Source organism: Ambystoma mexicanum, chromosome 4p, assembly GCF_040938575.1.
Source record: "Ambystoma mexicanum isolate Mex_15411 chromosome 4p, UKY_AmexF1_1, whole genome shotgun sequence".
NCBI lineage: Eukaryota > Metazoa > Chordata > Amphibia > Caudata > Ambystomatidae > Ambystoma > Ambystoma mexicanum.
In genome coordinates, this window is record NC_090927.1 from 1,290,015,944 (window position 1) to 1,290,034,214 (window position 18,271).

An 18,271-nucleotide genomic window follows, 5' to 3' on the forward strand; every position below is an offset into this window, starting at 1 on the left:
TGATGATGTTAGCATGTGTTCTGCTGGATGGGAAAGCGCCCCTTTCACTGACCATTCTGCCCCCTAGTTCATTACAGTGCCTCAAATGCATCTCGCCTTACTTTAAAGCGCCTAGAGGGTGGGGGATGGGGCTGTCCCCTTCCCAACACAGGGCAGGCCAGGCTTCCATGCAGAAAAAATGTTGCTGCCACACACTTAGAGCGAAATACCTCCTCCACACCCCCAACACCCCCACTCCCTCGGGTCCCATCAGTGTTTCACACTACTGGTAAAGCCTCCTTTTTAGGGGGGGCAAAGGGTGACCTAGCGGGCTGTCTTCCTGGCCCCCCTGCTGGAGACAGGCCTGCACAGCTTCTCCAGCAGAATGACTCCCTTCTCCTGGTGTTTGAAAAGTTGTTTCTTGTGTCTTTCACTTGATATATATTTTGCCACCCTGTGTCGTTATTAGCAAATTCCCAAATCCTTCTTTGGTGGTCAACAGACTTAACTTGGCCATTGTGACGAGAAAGTTCTCCTCGGATGTCCAGTTCACTTATGTTTGGGTCCCAGACAAGACCCTTCTCTGTTGGTTAGTGGGGCTTATTTTTGCCACTGCGACGAGGAAGCTTTACTCAGCTACTTGGCTTGCAATTGTTAGGGTTCCCGGCCTGTCTCTCTAACACCCCTGTGGCCTCTCTGGGTATCTCTTATCTCCCATTACCTTCTGTGGGTCTTCGGTACGCCAATTGGATTTCCTAGGACTCCGGTTCGTCTCTCCAATTCTTCGGACTTCTCTCTTCTACTTCAGCAGCACAGCGTTGGCTCTGCACTCTGCTGTGCTGCTCGGCTATTCTCTCCTGTTTAGTGCTCAGGTCCGCTCCAGCTAGACCCACGGAAAGCTCGTTCAGCGCTTCGTTGGTGTCCTCCACTCTTCTGTGCTTCCGCTGTGCTGACAGGGTTTAAAACTCCTGCTGGTTTCCACACCCGTTGCTTCTCCCGGCTGGGTATGTCAAATTTGTTAGTCCATCGTCTCTTCTTATACATTGTTGCTAGTCCCGCCCTGGCAGATTGTCAAAGTGTTTTTGACAAGTTGATCTTCATGCCTCCTCTGGGCCACCTCATACTAGTTCTAGCAGTTAGTGATGTTCATGTCTTCTGTGCTCTTCTTTGTCCTAGAACTTTCTCTTTTAGCTATATTCCATGCGTTACAAAAATACATGGGTTTACTATCAATGAAATGGCTCTGAATGGAGGGGGGGTGCTAGGGAATGTTGGGGCATGACATTGCTCAATGGGCTCTACACTAGGTGATCGTCCTTGTCCCCAGAGGGAGAGTCCCTCCCCATAAGGTCCCCCTGCATTAAACCACCCCTAGGTGGACTATTGGGTAGCGGCTGCACCCTCCTTGCTCCATGGATAAGGGCTCCCCCTTGAGGAGAAGTGACGATACCTTGCGTATAGTCACATTTATCAATGTGTACTGCTGCATCCCGTGAACTGCCAGTGTCTTCAGAGTGCATCGGGTATAGTTCCACATGTTTGTCATTCCTGCATTTCCCATCTCCAGTCAGGCTTTCGCCCCCATTCTACTGAGAATGTGCTTCTTTGTGTCCATTGCTCTTCTCTCTGCTTGCCACTCAACGCTCTCTTCTGTTCTTGTTCTCCTTGAACTTTCAGATGCTTTCGACACTGTAGACCACTCTGTCCTGCTTTCCTCTCACCTCTCTTGGATTCTCTGTTTCTGTCCTTTTTTTTTGTTTGTTTTATAACTTCTTTTTATTAACATTTTTAAAACATAAACATCCCCAACAAGCCTCCTGAGCCTGGGAAGCTCTTGCTAATTTCGGGATTATTCTCCATAACCTCTCCCATTCCTTCTTCTCTATTCCTCTTCCCAATATGTTTTCCCATTTGCCCATAAAGGCCCAACTTTGCTTCGTTTTAGCCTCCTCCAGAATCCCATACAGCTGCGAGAATAAGCCTTTTGAACCATCGTTAGACATTAAGAATTTTTCGAACTTGGTATGGTCTCTAGTAGCCGCCCCTCTATTCTCTGGGTGCATCAACCAATGACGTAGTTGGTAGTACCGCAATCTTTCCTCCTCCCCCAGGGCAAAATCCCCTTTACATTCAAGCCAGGAGCTAATATCCTTCCCAATAAACAAGTCTCACATCCGCCTACAACCCCCCTCCCTACATTTCCTAAACCCCCCCCCCAGCCCTGGTGTGAAATCCCCATTTCCAAATATTGGTGTAAACGGGGACGGAAAGGAAGTGATACCTCTTTCTCTGGTTAATCTATCCCAGTTATCCGCCATTAGTTTAGTAATGGAACTCATGTACATATGGTTAGGTCGGAGGCGTTTTGGGAGCCATAACACCACGTCCAGATCGTGCTTAGTTACCGCCCTATCCATTTTCACCCAGTGTTTCTCTCATCCTTGTTGGAGCCACTCCCTAATAACTCTCAGCTGCGTAGCCTCATAATATTGCCTAAAATCAGGTAGGGCCAGACCACCCTCTTTCCTTGGGGCTGTGAGTAGCCGTCTACTGACCCTGGCTGTCCTACCCTCCTAAATGAAGTCATTCGTTAAGGTTTGAAGCTCCTTGAAGAAGCATTCCGGTACCCTCTGAGGAACAGCCTGGAACAAATACAAGAGGCGAGGCAGAATTACCATCTTTATAACCGCTATTCTCCCCAGCCAGGAAACACGGAGATTTCGCCACCTTTTGAAGGTCTTTTCTAATGCTCTTCACTAGCGGGGGGTAGTTAGCTGCGAACCACCCGGGGAGCATTGGGGTTATTCTCACTCCTAAGTACACGATTCCCCCTGGTCGCCATGCGAACGAAGAGGACCTCTTAAGCTCTTCCCGCTCCTCATTCCCCAGACCCAGGTCCATCAGTTCAGATTTGCCCATGTTGATGCACAATCCCGAGACCTCCCCGAAGCTCTCGAGCAGCAATCTACTAGCTCTACAGGATCGGGATGGGGTTGTGAGGGTAAGCAGCATATCGTCAGCGAAAGCTGCTACTTTGTGCTGAATACCCCCAAATGGGATTCCCCGGATATCCCCGGACTCCCTGATGGCTTGGAGTAGAGGTTCCAAATATATAGCAAATAATAAAGGGCATAGGGGACAACCCTGCTTCATACCTCTTTGCAGATAGAATAGTCTGGATGTCACCCCATTGACCATCACCCTTGCCCGTGGTCTATTGTAGTTAGCTTTGACCATTTCTAGAAGGCCCCGCCCAATCCCATGCGTTCCATAACCCTGAAAAGGAATGACCACTCCACACGGTCGAACGCGTTCTAAGCGTCGAGTGAAAGGAGAGCAGCGGGAGTGTTCATTTTTCCCACCTTTTCCAATAAATGTGCTATTCTCCTAGTATTGTCTGCCGTTTGTCTGCCCTTAATGAAGCCCGATTGATCCTGATGGATTAGATCAGGAAGAAGCCACTCTAGTCTATTCGCCAATATCTTAGTGTAGATCTTCGCGTCAACGTTAATAAGGGCTATCGGTCTGTATGAGGATCTTTCCAGGGGGTCTTTCCCTGGTTTACAAATCAAGGAGATTTTAGCCTCCTTCATTGTAGGGGGTATTCCCCCGCCTGCTCTGAAAGTATTGTAGAGGTAGGTTGTCTCTGTCCTTAAATGGTTTAATTCCTATCTTTCTAACAGTTTCCATTCTGTCACTTGGTCAGGCGACACTTTTCATTCCTGTCCACTTGTTTATGGTGTTTCTCAAGGCCCTGTACTTGGCCCTCTCTTTTATTCTCTGTACAGTAATCCTCTCTCTGCTCCTATATTCTCCTACAGTCCATCATATCACTTCAATGCTGGTGGCACAAATTCTTTTCTAGTTTCCCTCATTTAATGACTTGATTTGTCCCACTGTCTTCAATTGTCTTTCTGCTATACAGCTTTGGATGTCTTTGCACTTTCTCCATCTCAAACCCACCAAAGCCGAGCTTCTCTTTTTTCCCATGCTGCCAAACCTTACATCCCCCATCTTTCCTCCTTCCCTCTCCTTTGTCCCTTTTCTCTCCCCTTCTCTACATCTGCTCGCAACCTAGGTATTACTTTTGACCCATCTCTTTCCTTCTCCCTTCATATCTCAAACATTTCCTGCTCCTGTTGCTTCTTTTTATTCAACATCTGCTGCATCGTCCCTACCTACATTTCCATGTGCTTCATAAATTCAAATAAATACAAATGCAGAGGTCTGGCACAAAGGACTGGTGAAAGGAGAGAAGCTCTGAGAGTTCCCCTGTCTGCTACCTGCAAGGGGCACTTCACTAGGTTTGGGGCTTCCTCTGCCCCACTTATTACAGCCCATCTCCTTTCATCCTGACCTCACTTCATCGCTCAAGCATTGCAAACTTGTGGTCCTCCAGCAAACAAGCAAAGCCCTGCGGCCAGGATCAGCCTTCTAAATATAGGTAAAATCCTCCCACACCTCACTGAGCCTTCTTTCAAAACACTCACACTTGTCTACTCTCCAGTCTACTCATGTGTCTCCTGCTTTGTCCCTGTCAACCAGATTTTCAGTTATGCCACATGCACCCTCTACAACCTATCTAGACCATCTCTTACCTCAATGTACAATCAACATGCTGGGTTGCTCTCTGAGTAGGACACTCACTAATCAGGTTTTTGCTCCTTGTCTTGAAATCTATCAATGTCCTACCTGTCTAAATCAATTTTCCTCTACTCTCCTTCTCCGTCTCACTATTCTCAAACCAATAACTAACCTCTCTGCCCAAAATCCTCCCAACCCCACACAACGCTGCCTCCCATTTACGTTTGCTTTCTCTATTGGCCCCTCAATGCTAAACATTCTTTCTCTGACATCAGTGTAGTTTAGTTAGTGAAGGTATTTAAGAACATACTCTATCTGCTAACCACTGAAGGGGTATCCTGTAGCTCCACCATCCTCGCTAGCCCTTCTCCCAGAACCATGTGCTTGCCCCAACCTTCCACCAAAAAACTATAAATTTATAATTGCAATCACTGTGCCTAAAATGTACATTGTTTATGCATGCCACTCTTATCATATGTTCCCAGTCATGTCTGTATTCCCTATGCCGTAGTCCAGTACACCACACCTACTATGTACAGCTACCCTGAAATCGGACTGCCCCTGCTGCCTGTTTACTCGCTGTAAAGCCCTTCTGATTTAATACATGTATTCTACTCAAAGTATTTTATGGTTTCAAAGCAGTTCCTTTGATGTTGCCCTTCTTTTAATAAAGGAGGACACTACATAAAAATAGCTTTTAGTAATGCTATACTTGATAGATTTGTAGACCCTTGCATGACTTGTCACACATTGATTGCTGAGTAAATGACGACTTTTTGCCTTTCTGACACATTTTCAGTACTTGGAAGAGGAATATCGTAAAGGAGCTAAAGAAGATGAACCAATGCCTCCTGTACAGCCCTATCATTATGGATCACATTACTCCAACAGTGGAACTGTACTTCACTTTTTGGTCAGAATGCCTCCTTTCACAAAAATGTTCTTAGCATATCAAGGTAAGTTTATGATATGGTTAGCTAAAATACCTAGCAGCATAGCTTAATCAATTTTGTCAAAATACATACTGCATTTTACCCCAAAGAAACAAATTAAATGTGCAATCGATTCAAACCAGTTTTTGGGGAGCGGGGCGGTGGTCAGTCAAAAGGTCGAAAAAAAAATCTCAAATGTCAATAATCTCGAAACAAAAATCTCGAAAAAAAAGGTCGAATTTGTTATTTATTTATTTATATGTATTTTTGGGGTCATGTAAGTAAAAATAAAGGGGTAAAATTTAAAAAAAATGAAAAAAGAGGGGTTGGGGGGAAATCGACCTTTTTTTCAAGATTTCTTTTTTTCGATCTTTTCACTATAAACCGAGTGGGGCATTAGGGATTTGCTATATCAAAACATGGGTGTAACTTACACCCTTAATAAATGGTTGTCACAAGGAGGAAAAGCTTTTTCCCCATCTTTGCTACATCTGCTGACGCTTAGAGCACTGTTGGTTGTAGCATTGTGCCCACTCCTCCTCCTTGCAATGGTTGCTAAACCTAGCGCCATAGATGGCACTGTTTTAAAATAATTATCCCTTCTATTTGTTGGTTAGCTATTTACTGAGGTCCTTTAGGAGTTCTTTGTGACCTTGCCATGCCCTTGGGATTTGTGTGTAAGTGTGCAGGGTTTAGGAAGCATACCAGCCAAGAAAAGGAACATGGCAGAAGGGGGAGAACAACATTTGCAATATCGAATGCTATCCCTACAAATCCCTGCCAGTGTCCTGCCAGTTTGGCAAGCCTGGGATAGTGAGATCCTTTGTATTAGTTTAAGACCTCTGTTCAACCAAGTAGGTCCATTCTGATACACCCCTTTCCCTACCACCATTACACATTTGTTTTACTCACAGATAAAGACTATCATGTGTCATTCTCTGTTTACATGCTCTGTTCCTCTATCGTGACACATTGATATACAACTTCAAAGTAAAGGAAACATCAATCTACCAAGCAGCCTGGAAATAAAGATACATTCCCACAAGGTAAAGGGTTGTGTTGTTGATGATGAGCCCACCACACATTCTCAGTCGTTGAGAAAGTGTTTTGAGGGGGAAGGGCTGTTCATCCATTTTGGGTCTGTACTGGAGTCCAGTCTTGTGATGTTCACTTTGCTGTGTCTGTTTACCATTAAAAACTTTTACCAACCATTCTGACTGGAATATTTGAAGGTTTCCCTGCCAATCTGGAATAGAGCCCTACAGCAGGATACTCTTGGGCAGCTACTTTTCACAGCCTGGCACCTGCACAAGGCACACACTTAAGTGTGGAGTTAACCCAAAAGAGGCTGTGTTGCTATGTATTTCACACTATAGTGTCTTCCATTTTCCTTTATGACATGTAATAGAATAAATATGTCAAGAGTACATTTTGTTTCAGCAGCATCCTATGTCACAAGCATGGCATCTGGGCGCTGGTTACATGAAGGCTTAGTTACAGAAGTTTGCAGTCATCGATAGTGTTAAAGATACAGATACCTTCTAAGAGTTATTGACGTAGGTAGTACATGAGGGTTTTGTAACAGCAAGGCTACAGGCATTGTTAGTAGAATAGTTACAGGTAAAGGTTATGAGAGTGTGGCATATGTGGTACGTGCCATGTTGTAAGCGGCAGTGTTTCTAGTCTGTGTATCTGTATGGCGCTGTAGGTGGCATGAGGTAGATGTGTGAATTTAATTTTTCGTTTTAGAGGTCTTGTGATCCCAGGACAATAGACATTAATGAGATTGCATCTGTGATAATGTTATCACAAAATGGCGAGGGGGAAACACATGCAGTTCATCGAAATGTGAGTTGTGCTCCATGGGAAAAAGTCTTAAAATACACTACGTCTGCTATAGAGCGAGTGTTAAGACGTTTAAGCCAGGAAAAAAAAAAAACGTTTTCACTGTTTCTTTAAGCAATTGAGAAGGTTGGTCTGGAAGTCTAAAAGTACTTGAATTTAGTAATCTCCTTTTACAATTGAGTAGTTTAAAATATTTCTCCAGCATTGGATCTTACATATCTTTCTGTTTAAAGATTCCCTGTCGTGAGGCTGGGAATCCTTGGTAACATTAAAAGCAGTTTACATTTAAATGTTGAAACTGCTGTGACTTTAGTGCTCTTTTAGAGCCGTTTTGTGTCATATTGCTCCACAGCCAATAGCAGAACCCCTTAGCTCGACCCCTAGAGGCCATCTTCAAATTTTTTAATGCATGTTAAGTGTTGGGAGTCCTCAAGAAGTTCTCTACATCTGTCGACGATTTTCAGATTAAAACGCCATTTTTTCAACACTTCTCAAAACTTTGAGAAGTTTGAGTTCTGACTCTTCCATCAGTTACCGGGTCCTGACATTTCATTACCGCCTGGTGGCTGTTTCGGCTTCCATTGTTGAGGACCTGTTGGTTTGTCCCTTTCACTCTATGGCAGACTCCATGAAGAAAAGCCTCTCCAAGGCTTGTTCCACCTGAAGAATGTCTACATTGAAGACCATCACAATGACTTCCCTTACTATCTGTACCTAGACCACAACATCAACAACTGTTTAATTTGTCAGTCCTTTTCTGACAGGACGCTCAAGAACCGTCACAGAAGGTTGGTGGCTTGCTTTGACGAAGGTGTTGTGGCCTCGAATTTGGCCTCTGTCTGAGGTTGTACCCCTCGCCATCAAAGTAGACCCCTGGAGTGTACTCCCTCTTCTAAGAGGTCAAGGTCCCACAAGGAGCCTTCCCGTGGTAAGAGGGTGGAGAAGGGACATGCCACCTATGCTTAGCTGCTGCTGCATTGATGGCCATGTCTGCAACATTGTCAATGGTACCATTGTTGACAGCTAAGTTTTCGTTGTCCGCAATGTCTTGTTTACAGCATCTGCTGCCCCATCGTCAGCCTCTTTGTCTGCTAAAAAGCATCTGTTGAGGACTCTATGTGCCCCATCGACACTGCTTTTGCCGACAGGTCATAAAAATGTAAAGTCATTCACTCCGTTTGTGACTTTGTCCATGGCTCTGACATCAAAGGTGCAAACGCCTCCATCAGCTACCACAGTGACAACCACCTTGTCCACAATGAAGGTGCATGTGATTCATTTCCATTTGGAAAGGGTGTAAGAGCTATAGATTTTTTAATTTGTATTAGTAAGTATAAAGCGGTTAATTTTAGGAAACAAAAAATCTGCTGATCAGATTTACCCTTCATAAAACACCATGCTAAAAACATAGAATACACTGCTGATGTGCGCCAGCACCAGCCCTACAGTGGCACAGAGCAAGGTCACAGGGGTCCCTTTGACAGCTGCATTGACAGCCATGCCTCTGCAATACAGGGGTAGATTTAAGATATGCCCCTCTGTTCCAAAAACAGCATAACTGAGGATTCTGTCACGGTGGCACATTAAACTATAAATAAAAGCCATACCTAAGTTAGAGTATGTTGACCAGCATCTCTCATAGTTATCCATGCCACGTTCATTTAACATCACATATGTGTCAGCCCTGTGGGCCCGGTTCAGCTGTGGAAGGGTTACGTGGATCTGTTTCAGACAAGGCCCCCCCCTGCCCGAACAGAAACCTTGGGGGAAGATCTGTCTTTGGTCCTTTGTGAAGGCAGGTAACACCCTTTGCCCATTGACAACCACTCCTCAGGAAGCTGGCCTTGGAATAGGAATCAAAGGCACACCCATTCACAAAGCGTTAGGCCTCACACCAGGGTGCTACATTTCTAAAGGCCTTTGATTCTATTGAGAAGGGAAGAGGTGGGTTAGTGTAGCCAGGTAGTCATGTGTACAGTGAAGAAAAATCTTCACTATCTTATTTCTCTCTGCCTCGCCCTCTCCTTCCTGTCCCCTCCAATTCCTCTAGAGCAAAGCTCTTTGTGTGTGATATCAGAAAGGCAAAGTGCACATCTTCTGAGATCAGGGTTTGGACCACTAAAGCAAACTAGCTTTAGTCCAATCACTTGTGGACTTTTACCTTTAAAAAATGGGTCTCACAATAGTTCTTTTAATGAACTCTGGAATCAAGCCCTGGAAGATGATTTCGCTGAACCCTTCTTAGAGAACATTCCTTTCTAAATTCCATCCCCAGGGACCATTGGGGTTTAACTCTGCTGCTGGACCAAGACCGGCATATCTGCCAGTCAGCCTGTTGCCTAGGACCTCAGGATTCCTGAAGGAGTGTTCCACTCTTCCCCGTGTTTTGGAGCCTGTGAAAAGGTCTAACCTTGGCCCTAGTAACCCTGGGTTTTCGATGCCGACACGCTGTCACCGGCATCCTCTTTGTTAGCTTCTACTGAGGCTGTCCGACCTCTTACGTCCCAACCACTTCAGTTTCAGCAGCTACAGCCCCAGTTGCCATCGTAGGCATATCACACACCCCTTTAGGAAAAATAGAGAGAACTTTTTTCCGAACATCCTCTAGACCAAACTCCTATCTATGGTTTCAAAAGAAAATGCTAAACAAAAAAGTTTCAGTTCTGATTCCCCAACATATAGAACTGATGATGGACGAAGGTTCTTCAAGTACTGTGCATCAATTGATATCAGTGGACTCCAACTCCCACAAGCACTGAAATATTGAGATGAGGAAGATGAAGGAAGTGATGCAGCGCAACAGGAACTTCAAACTCCATGAGCGTGCTAGTTGTTTTGTGAAAACAACTGTACGTGGGACATTCAAAAATGGAAACCCAACTATGAGAGGTGGCTCAGGAGAAGACATTGCATCTCCCTTGGAGGAGGGTAGAAGCTGGAGGCATGGCACGGCACGGGATGGTGTGGCAGAGTCGGGCTCACCAGCAAAGAGGGAAAGAATAGTTGCCAGAGCAAGCAGGGCAGCATGAATGCCAGAAACCACAAAACGATTCCTGGGCATTTGGCAGCTTGAGGAATCAGCGTTCCCCTCACTGTGACCTTGATGCAAGCAGGCGTGCAGGAGTGGAGCTGCAGCAGAAAGTGGAGAGATGTCAAATCGGTCTGAAGTGGAAGGCAAGCGATGGAGCTACGCTGCGCAACCCGAACAGGACCAAAGACCCCACACAGGGCCGGTTAGTTAGCCCAAGCAAAGTGGGGATCCCAGGGTGTATCATGACAATGCCAAGCACAATTTGAACTTTGAAAAGCCGCAGAGACAGAAACAATAAGAAGATTGTACGTCAAAAAGAAACAATACAAATACAATCCCTAAGAATGTAGGAGTGCATGGAATGCTGGTATGGGGAAAACTGAAAGTGAACATTCAAAGAACTAAACAAACCGAACCGAGGAAAAGATATACGATTGTGAATACAAAGAGAAATTGTTACACGCATATGGAAATAAGAAGTCCTGGCGAGTAAACCATGCAGATAAAAGTATATAAGAAGTACTGACAGAAGTGTGGAAGTGCATAAGAAGTCTTGGCAGGGGAGTATACCTGGCAACTGCAAACCTACAAAGAGGTCCCAAGAAAGGACTGTATCTGTTGAACAAAGACAGTGAAGGTTAACCAGGAATTGTTGTTCATGAATATAAGAAATCCTGCCAAGGGAGTATACCAGCTAGCCATAAGGAGGTTAAGAAATCCAGGTAAGGAAGTAGACCAGGCAATCACAAGAGTCATTGAGGTTGGAGAAGAACCCAAGGGAACGGAGTAAAGCTCTGGAATCATGGCTTGTTATTCTTGGTGAATTTTGTGTTAAGAAGGAACTATGTAAAAGAAGAAAATCGCAGGGCTAAACAGTGTAGTACCTATAGCAAGACTGTTTTGGGCCAAGAAAAGATACACAGAACTGTTAAGCCAAAAGATATTGGCATCTCATTGAGGAATCCAGGGGAAGAGAGCCATCCTCTGGAGCCAAGGCTCTGTTACCTTGGAGAACTTTATGTTGGAGCTGTTCTATTTTAATTTATTGCAAACACCAGGTTAAAGACATTTTCCCTTCTCACTTTGTTTGTAGTGTGGGGGTCAGGCTAGGACGTTTGAACACAAGGATAGTTTTGATTTCTGACATCCTGACAAAGACAGATCCTTAGTTTTTGGTTTTAGGTAGGGGAATTCCGCTTAGAGCACGGTCAGAAAGGCATTTTCCCCAACACGTTTATATTAATAAAACTCTTTAACCAAAAACATGTCAACTTTGTGTCTGGCTTTCCTTTCAGCCCCCTCACATATTATGTCAGGAGTGGGATGCTAAGCCATTTGACACAAACTGGGATCCCACCACAAACATTTCACAGTTGTATCACTTATACCCTAAATGCAGCTTACAATTCAACAATTAGAAGAAGACTTCATAATTTAAATAAGTCCTCATGATACCATTTTTAGTATCAAACAAAAAAATCCTAACAAAATGTGCCTTTCCAGTTAACCACCAGAAGCTCCTCTTTCAGGGCCGTCTCTTATCAGACAGTTTCACATTAATAAACTATGACATGAGACTCAATATTAAATTGAGTCTGATAATTAAGGCCGAGATAGATCAATCTCTGATGCTCTCTCTAGGTATCACACCTAGTCTTAGAAGGCCCACCCGAGCCCTTGTCGAGAGGGAAGGACCCTCCCCCACATCTAGTTCCCTGTTAGATACAAGCAAGCCAATAGAAATAACCAACCTCCTGAGATAGAAGAAGAGGTATTTTCCTTTGCCGACAAACCAGCAAAACATTTAAGTCAAGATCCTGACTTGTACGACTTTTAAAAGGACATTGGTTCTTTTTTTAGTAGGAAAAACCTGAAAGGAATATTGATATGGCTACTATAGAGGACCTTTGAAGTCAGCTAACTGCCCACCAAATTCAGGCTGAAGTAAGGTTTCAAGCTGGATTAGACAGAAGTGTTGCCTCTCATCAGAATCCTATACTTCCACATGGAATATTGCAATCATATAAGGAAGGGGATCTGGGGAATTTTTTTCACTGGGAAGACAAGCTGAAAACCTGTTACTTGGCCACCTTAGTAAAAGATTTACAAAACTCTGATCAGCTATTACATCCTTTGGGACAACATCTTTTCATTAAATAAAACAAGGATCACTGAAGAGGGTGAGGCAGATAGACACAGTTTATAAGCAAATACTTAGAAACATTGAAATGCACCCAGATGAAACCCTGATTGAACTTGGAGCTGAATACAAAATACTTTAACTCTATGGCTAGGAAAAAAATAATTACAAGAATTACTGGAAACACTTAACATAGAACAGTTTGCAAACTTGTTACCCCCATAGCTACAGAAAGCGGTTCTTCAGAGAAATTGATCCAGTCTAATTTTAAAGAAGCCAATAGACAATTAAAACTCTTTATAGAGGTGAAAATCCAGAAAAGAACTGGGAGGATCTTCCCATCCCCCTTTCGATACCAAGGATAGAAACCAAGGCAGTTCCTATAAACCCATAGTGCGAGATCTAACAAAAGGAGAAAGAAAGCCCATAGTAAACAGAGAAAGGGGAGAGGTGAAACCAGAAGGACGACGATACCCAAGGCCCTCCTCTATGTTATGCTTCTAGTACAGGCAATCGGGACATTTCGCCTGACAGTGCCCTTCTAATAAGAAAGAAGAGCCCATGGAGATTGGTTACATGGTAGAAAAAGATTGGAAGGAAAGTAACTTCCCCGAAGAAGATATTGAGTCTGCTTGCAATTTCTTTTGTTCAAGTACACCATTTAAAACTCATGACTTCACTATAGTAAACGGAGTACCGGTTAAAGCCCTAATTGATTCAAGGAGTAAACAGATAGCAATAAGATCTAATATCAGCCAGAAATCTTAAAAGGGGAACCCCAATATAATGTCTGATGTCCATGAAAACAAGGAAATATATCATAAGACCCCTGTTACCATCCGAGTTCAAGGCTAAGCCACTGAGATAATGCTGCTGTTATTCAGGGCTTGGAGGAAACCATAATTGGCACAGACTTTCCTAGCTTTGAGACCAAACAAAGAAATGCCAACAAGACATGTCTTCCTTACTCACCTTTTGACTCTTGGAAAGAGGATAGTTTTGCTTCAGAAGGCCCAATTTGTGGACTGGAAACCGAGGCCAAAGAATATCTTCCTCAGATAGTGGGTGCTGCTAATGAACATCTTTTTAGTAAGCTTTGTGCGGTAAACCAGGTCTTAAGGGGAAGGGTATGTGATGAATACAATGGAGTCATCATGGTTTCCCTGGCGGTAACCTTCTCCAATGTGACCAGGAGGCTGCATTCTCTACCTGATCCTGACTCTGTGGGTAGCTATATGAGGGAGGATCATGTGGGAGGAGACGGTTACTGGGGAGATGTCATGGCTTCATTGCATGAGACGCGCTAGCCCCCATTTCCTGATGGAAAAGACCCCTTGGTACCCAATAACTTAATGGCATATTGCCCTGCATCTGCTCCCTCCTTTAGGAAAAATTAAAACAACTTTTACCAACGTCCTTTAGACCAAACTCCCATCTATGGTTTGAAAATGTAAAAGCTCCAAGAAAACCTTTTTTAGTTCTAGTTCCTCTTCATACAGAACTGATCCTTCATATAGAATCATTGAGAGAGGTTTTTCAAGTTGGGAGGGGTTATCAATGCGAGGCGGACAACTGTTTGATTTTAATTATAATTATAATTGTTCATTTATAACATTCTTAATTCCAGGAGTGGTTTCTAAGGCGGGATCGGTATTCAAACCTGTTTTGCACTGCGTTGTCTTGCTTCCAAGACACGTATGTTGCCCCTGAGCTATCCTTCCTCCCCTTGATGATTGTTTAAAACATGACATTTTATTAGGATACAAAATATATAGAAATTCTTCACTATTCCAACTCAGATGAGGATTTCCCTACCTAACCAAACTAAAGAGAAATAGGAAAGGCTGGCCCTCACACCAGTAAACATCTAATACAAAGAAAAATATATGGCATTAAAAATTGGCATCAACAATAATATTCGCAGTGTCTTGATAACCTTTTAACAAACGGGTGAACGCCGATCCCCAGGATTCAAGGTGTATTCAGCTTCAATGTTCATTAAAAAAAATAAGGAAGGGGGATTCCAAGATGGTGGTCATTGAGTGAGGACGCGCACGGCAGTCTCTCTTCTCAAGGCCGCGACAATCAGCCCATCAGATGAGCTAATCGGGCGATCCCGTGAAGGAAATCAAAGACTTAAAAACGGGATGGCAGAGAACGAGCCCCAGCGCGAATGTGACAACAAAGGCTGTAGCTATCGGAGGCTCTAACCGCGCAACGGGGGGGCAGTGGACTTGCGCTGTGCAAGGCGCCCGCCGACTGGAGAGATCGCTGTGGGAGGAAGTGGAGAGCAACCCAGGGAGGAGGCGACGACCCCCGCCTGCCGGCTGTCAAACCCCAGGCCCGTGAGGGAGGAGACCGCGGGGACGGACCAGCGCGCCCACCGGGCGAGGTACTCCCACCCAGAGAAGAGAGGCGATCCAACTGTGGTGGGTGGCGTCCAGCTGCAGTGGGCGGACCGGCGGGAGAGGAGAAAAGCCTACGGGTGGAGACCGGACTCGCGTCGGGGCTGCCCTCCTTCCCCCAGCGGCGCCGGAGCAGCACCTAGGGGCACCAACAAGTCCAGCAACATCCCCGTACGGTCCGCCGGTCTGGCCCGGCTGGGGGTTCCGCCGACCATCGGCAGCACAGGAGAGCGTGGAGGCGTAGAATCAGAGTGGGGAGCGCCTGCGGATACCACGCAGGTATGACGCGCCTCCCCTAACACAGGTAGCCCCTGGAGACCCCGGGCCTGAGTGAGGGCTCGACCGAAGGAGCAGCCCCAGGTGGAGAACCCGAGAAGAGTGCGCCACACAGGGACCCGGCTGCCAACGCAAATAGACCCGAACGCAAGTACTCGGCACAGCATAGCCTGACCCTACTACATGATCCGGAGTAAGACTATCCACCGAAGTACAGTTCGGTGGCGGCTTGCAGGCCCATGGCGACAGCGCCTACAGGGGAGGTCGACTGCCGGCACACAACAGACCGTGACCCAGAAGACAGCAGAGTAGAGCCAGCTCATCCCTCCCCACGCAGTAAGTGTAGGGAAGGTGCACACGGCGGGCCCGAGTCGAGGGAGGAGGGCCTTATCCAAGCAATACAGCCCGGGGCCACACACAGGCGACCCCGAAAGTAGAACTGCACTCCAGTCCCCTCTCCGAGATTCAGGGGGTGACGCGCGCGGAGTCTCGGAATCTGAAGGCACAGCAGAACCAGAAGGTTGACAACCGAGGTCAGCCCTCCCCACTGCACAAGCAGCGCCACGTAACGTCCTCAGCATCGCAACCAAGGACTCTCCCTGGTCTCCCAGGGCAAACCCACAAGGGCTTCCACAGATAAGCATTACTAGGTCTGCCAATAGCGCCTAAATGTCAAAAACACGGGCAAAGTCCTTGGCACAATCCTCCCCACAGAGGAGCCAGGGAAGGAACCTAAAACGGCTCTGGGGGACACAAGACGACCCTACTCCTATACTGGAAAACGTCCCCCCGTTAGGTTCCGTCTCGACCCAAGAAAGGATGGAGGGAAATCCAGTGAACAGAGAGGACATTCAAGCATGCTTTAAAGAACTTCATTCACAACTACTCAACTCTGTTCAAGAACAATTTAAACTTTTGAGGGGGGAGATGGTCCAATCAATCCAGGAAATTAGGTTGGACATAACCAAATTGGGGGAGAGGACCGACTCAGTGGAAAGAAAACTGCAGCAACTAGAGGACGATTCCTTAAAATCTGAAGAAACATTGGACAGGGTAGCCCAGACAACCATGTATCTCGAGCAGCAGTGCGAAGATCTTGAAAATAGATCAAGAAGATCCAATGTGAGAATCAAGAATTTGCCAGAAACCATAGGGGAGGCAGACCTGAAGTCGACGGTGATGCAATTGTTCACTGCGATCCTAGCCGAGGAGGAGGGCCCAGGGATAGGGATCGATCACATCCATAGAGTGGGCCCGAAAAGAGGGACTGAACCGGGAACGAGGCCCAGAGATGTGCTGGTGGCCATAACTTCCTACACCCAGAAAGAACAGATATTGAGGAAGGCCAGACAGGCCCCCCGATAAGAGTGAATGGTCAAGTGCAACTGTATCAGGACCTGGCCCAATCCACCCTGCTCAAAAGATGGATGATGGGTCCGGTGGTCCTCCACTTATCTGCGGCCCAGGTGAAATACAAGTGGACTTTTCCGTTTGGTCTCCTGTTTACATGGGAGGGAGTCCAACACAGGATCACCTCCCGCGAAGAAGGGGAAAGGATACTGAACATCCTGAGTGGGGAACAAAGTGCATACCCGAGGCCTCAGAGGAGACCTAGGGGGCCACTTCAGCAGGAGAGGTGGGAGACGACCTACAAGAAAGGAAAAGACAAGAAGTCATAGTCGGCCAAGGGACACACCAACGCCACCTAGGAACTCGGAATAAGTTAATCTTTGCAACAATAAAAATCAATCGGAGAATAAGAAAACGGCTGAGTCGCCCGATGACCTAGAGGCAGGCCGAGGAGAGGAGGAGGAAGAACTCTAATGGAATCTTCAGTGGGGTTTAGGACTCCCCACGACATGTTTATGAGGGGAAACACGAGCCGGGGGCGCTGGACACTCCGTCCCAGGGCATATAGCAACCCGGCTCTGACCTCAAAGGTTTTTTTCTTTTCGGGGGGGATGGAAGGCGGTCCGCAAGTTAGAGACAGCGAGACGAACCTGTGGCAGACCTCATAGCGCTACGGGAAAACGGGGTGACCTCAAACAACTCACCTATCACTCATCCCATGACTGCAACAAATAAAATCCAGATGACAATACTTTCGCAGAATGTAAGGGGCATGAACACTCAAATTAAAAGGGCCAAATTGGACAGACAAGCCTGGAAACAGAAAGCGAACGTTCTAATGTACCAGGAAACACATATAAAGAAAAGTGAAAAAAATTGTTTGAAAATAAAAGGGGCAAAACATGTCTTCCAGTCAAACGCGGAGGGGAAGAGGTCGGGGGTCTTGGTGACCATAAAGGACACCCTGAAAGCACAGATTCATGGCCACAGAACCGATAAGGAAGGGAGGTATGTCATTCTGAACATCACAGTGGAAGGGATACGGATCACCCTGGCGTCGGTCTACGTCCCCAACGTGGACCAAGTGACGTTCTTAAAGGAATTGCTGGGTTCGCTGGAGGAATTTGCGACGGGAGATATTATTCTGGGAGGAGATCTGAAACTGGCCTGGAACCCCACTCAAGATAGGACGGGCAGAACTAACGAAGGTTCGAAGGCCCCCTCGGAGGCAATGAAGATGGCATTCTGCTCCCTCTCTCTTCATGACACCTGCCGAGCAAAGAATGGGGAATGGCAGGGCTTTACACACTACTCCCATGTACACAACTCGCTATCGTGAATAGACTATATTTGGGTCTCCACGGACCTTCTAGGTATGATCAGGGAGATTGAGTTGGGCCCCATCGCCCTCTCGGATCAGGCCCAATAACTCTGTCTCTAACATTTAAAACCAGGGAGGGCAGAGTGTCGGCTTGGCAATTCCCCTCGGAGCTCCTGCAAGACCCAGTACTAACGGAGGAAATCCAGGAGAAGATTGATACGTACTTTAATGAAAACGACACAGCGAGATCCTGCAAGATACGGTCTGGGGTGCCTTCAAGGCGGTCCTGAGGGGTGAATTAATAGCCATGAAATCCAAAAGGGAGAAACAACTAGGACCTTGAATCACAACTGCGAGACGCGCAGAAGGAGGCAACGGCTAACCCCAGTAGAGCCAAGAGGCGGGCTA

At 46.1% G+C, this 18,271-nt stretch overlaps 1 protein-coding gene across 1 annotated transcript in view; it reads left to right on the forward strand.

Annotated features, from left to right (window-relative positions):
- LYST (lysosomal trafficking regulator) overlaps positions 1 to 18,271 on the forward strand; it is a 3,942,656-nt gene that overhangs the window by 2,837,589 nt on the left and 1,086,796 nt on the right. The window contains exon 42 of the mRNA XM_069606985.1: positions 5,363 to 5,519. Coding sequence (XP_069463086.1) covers positions 5,363 to 5,519 — 157 coding nt within the window. The remainder of the gene's footprint in view (positions 1 to 5,362; positions 5,520 to 18,271) is intronic.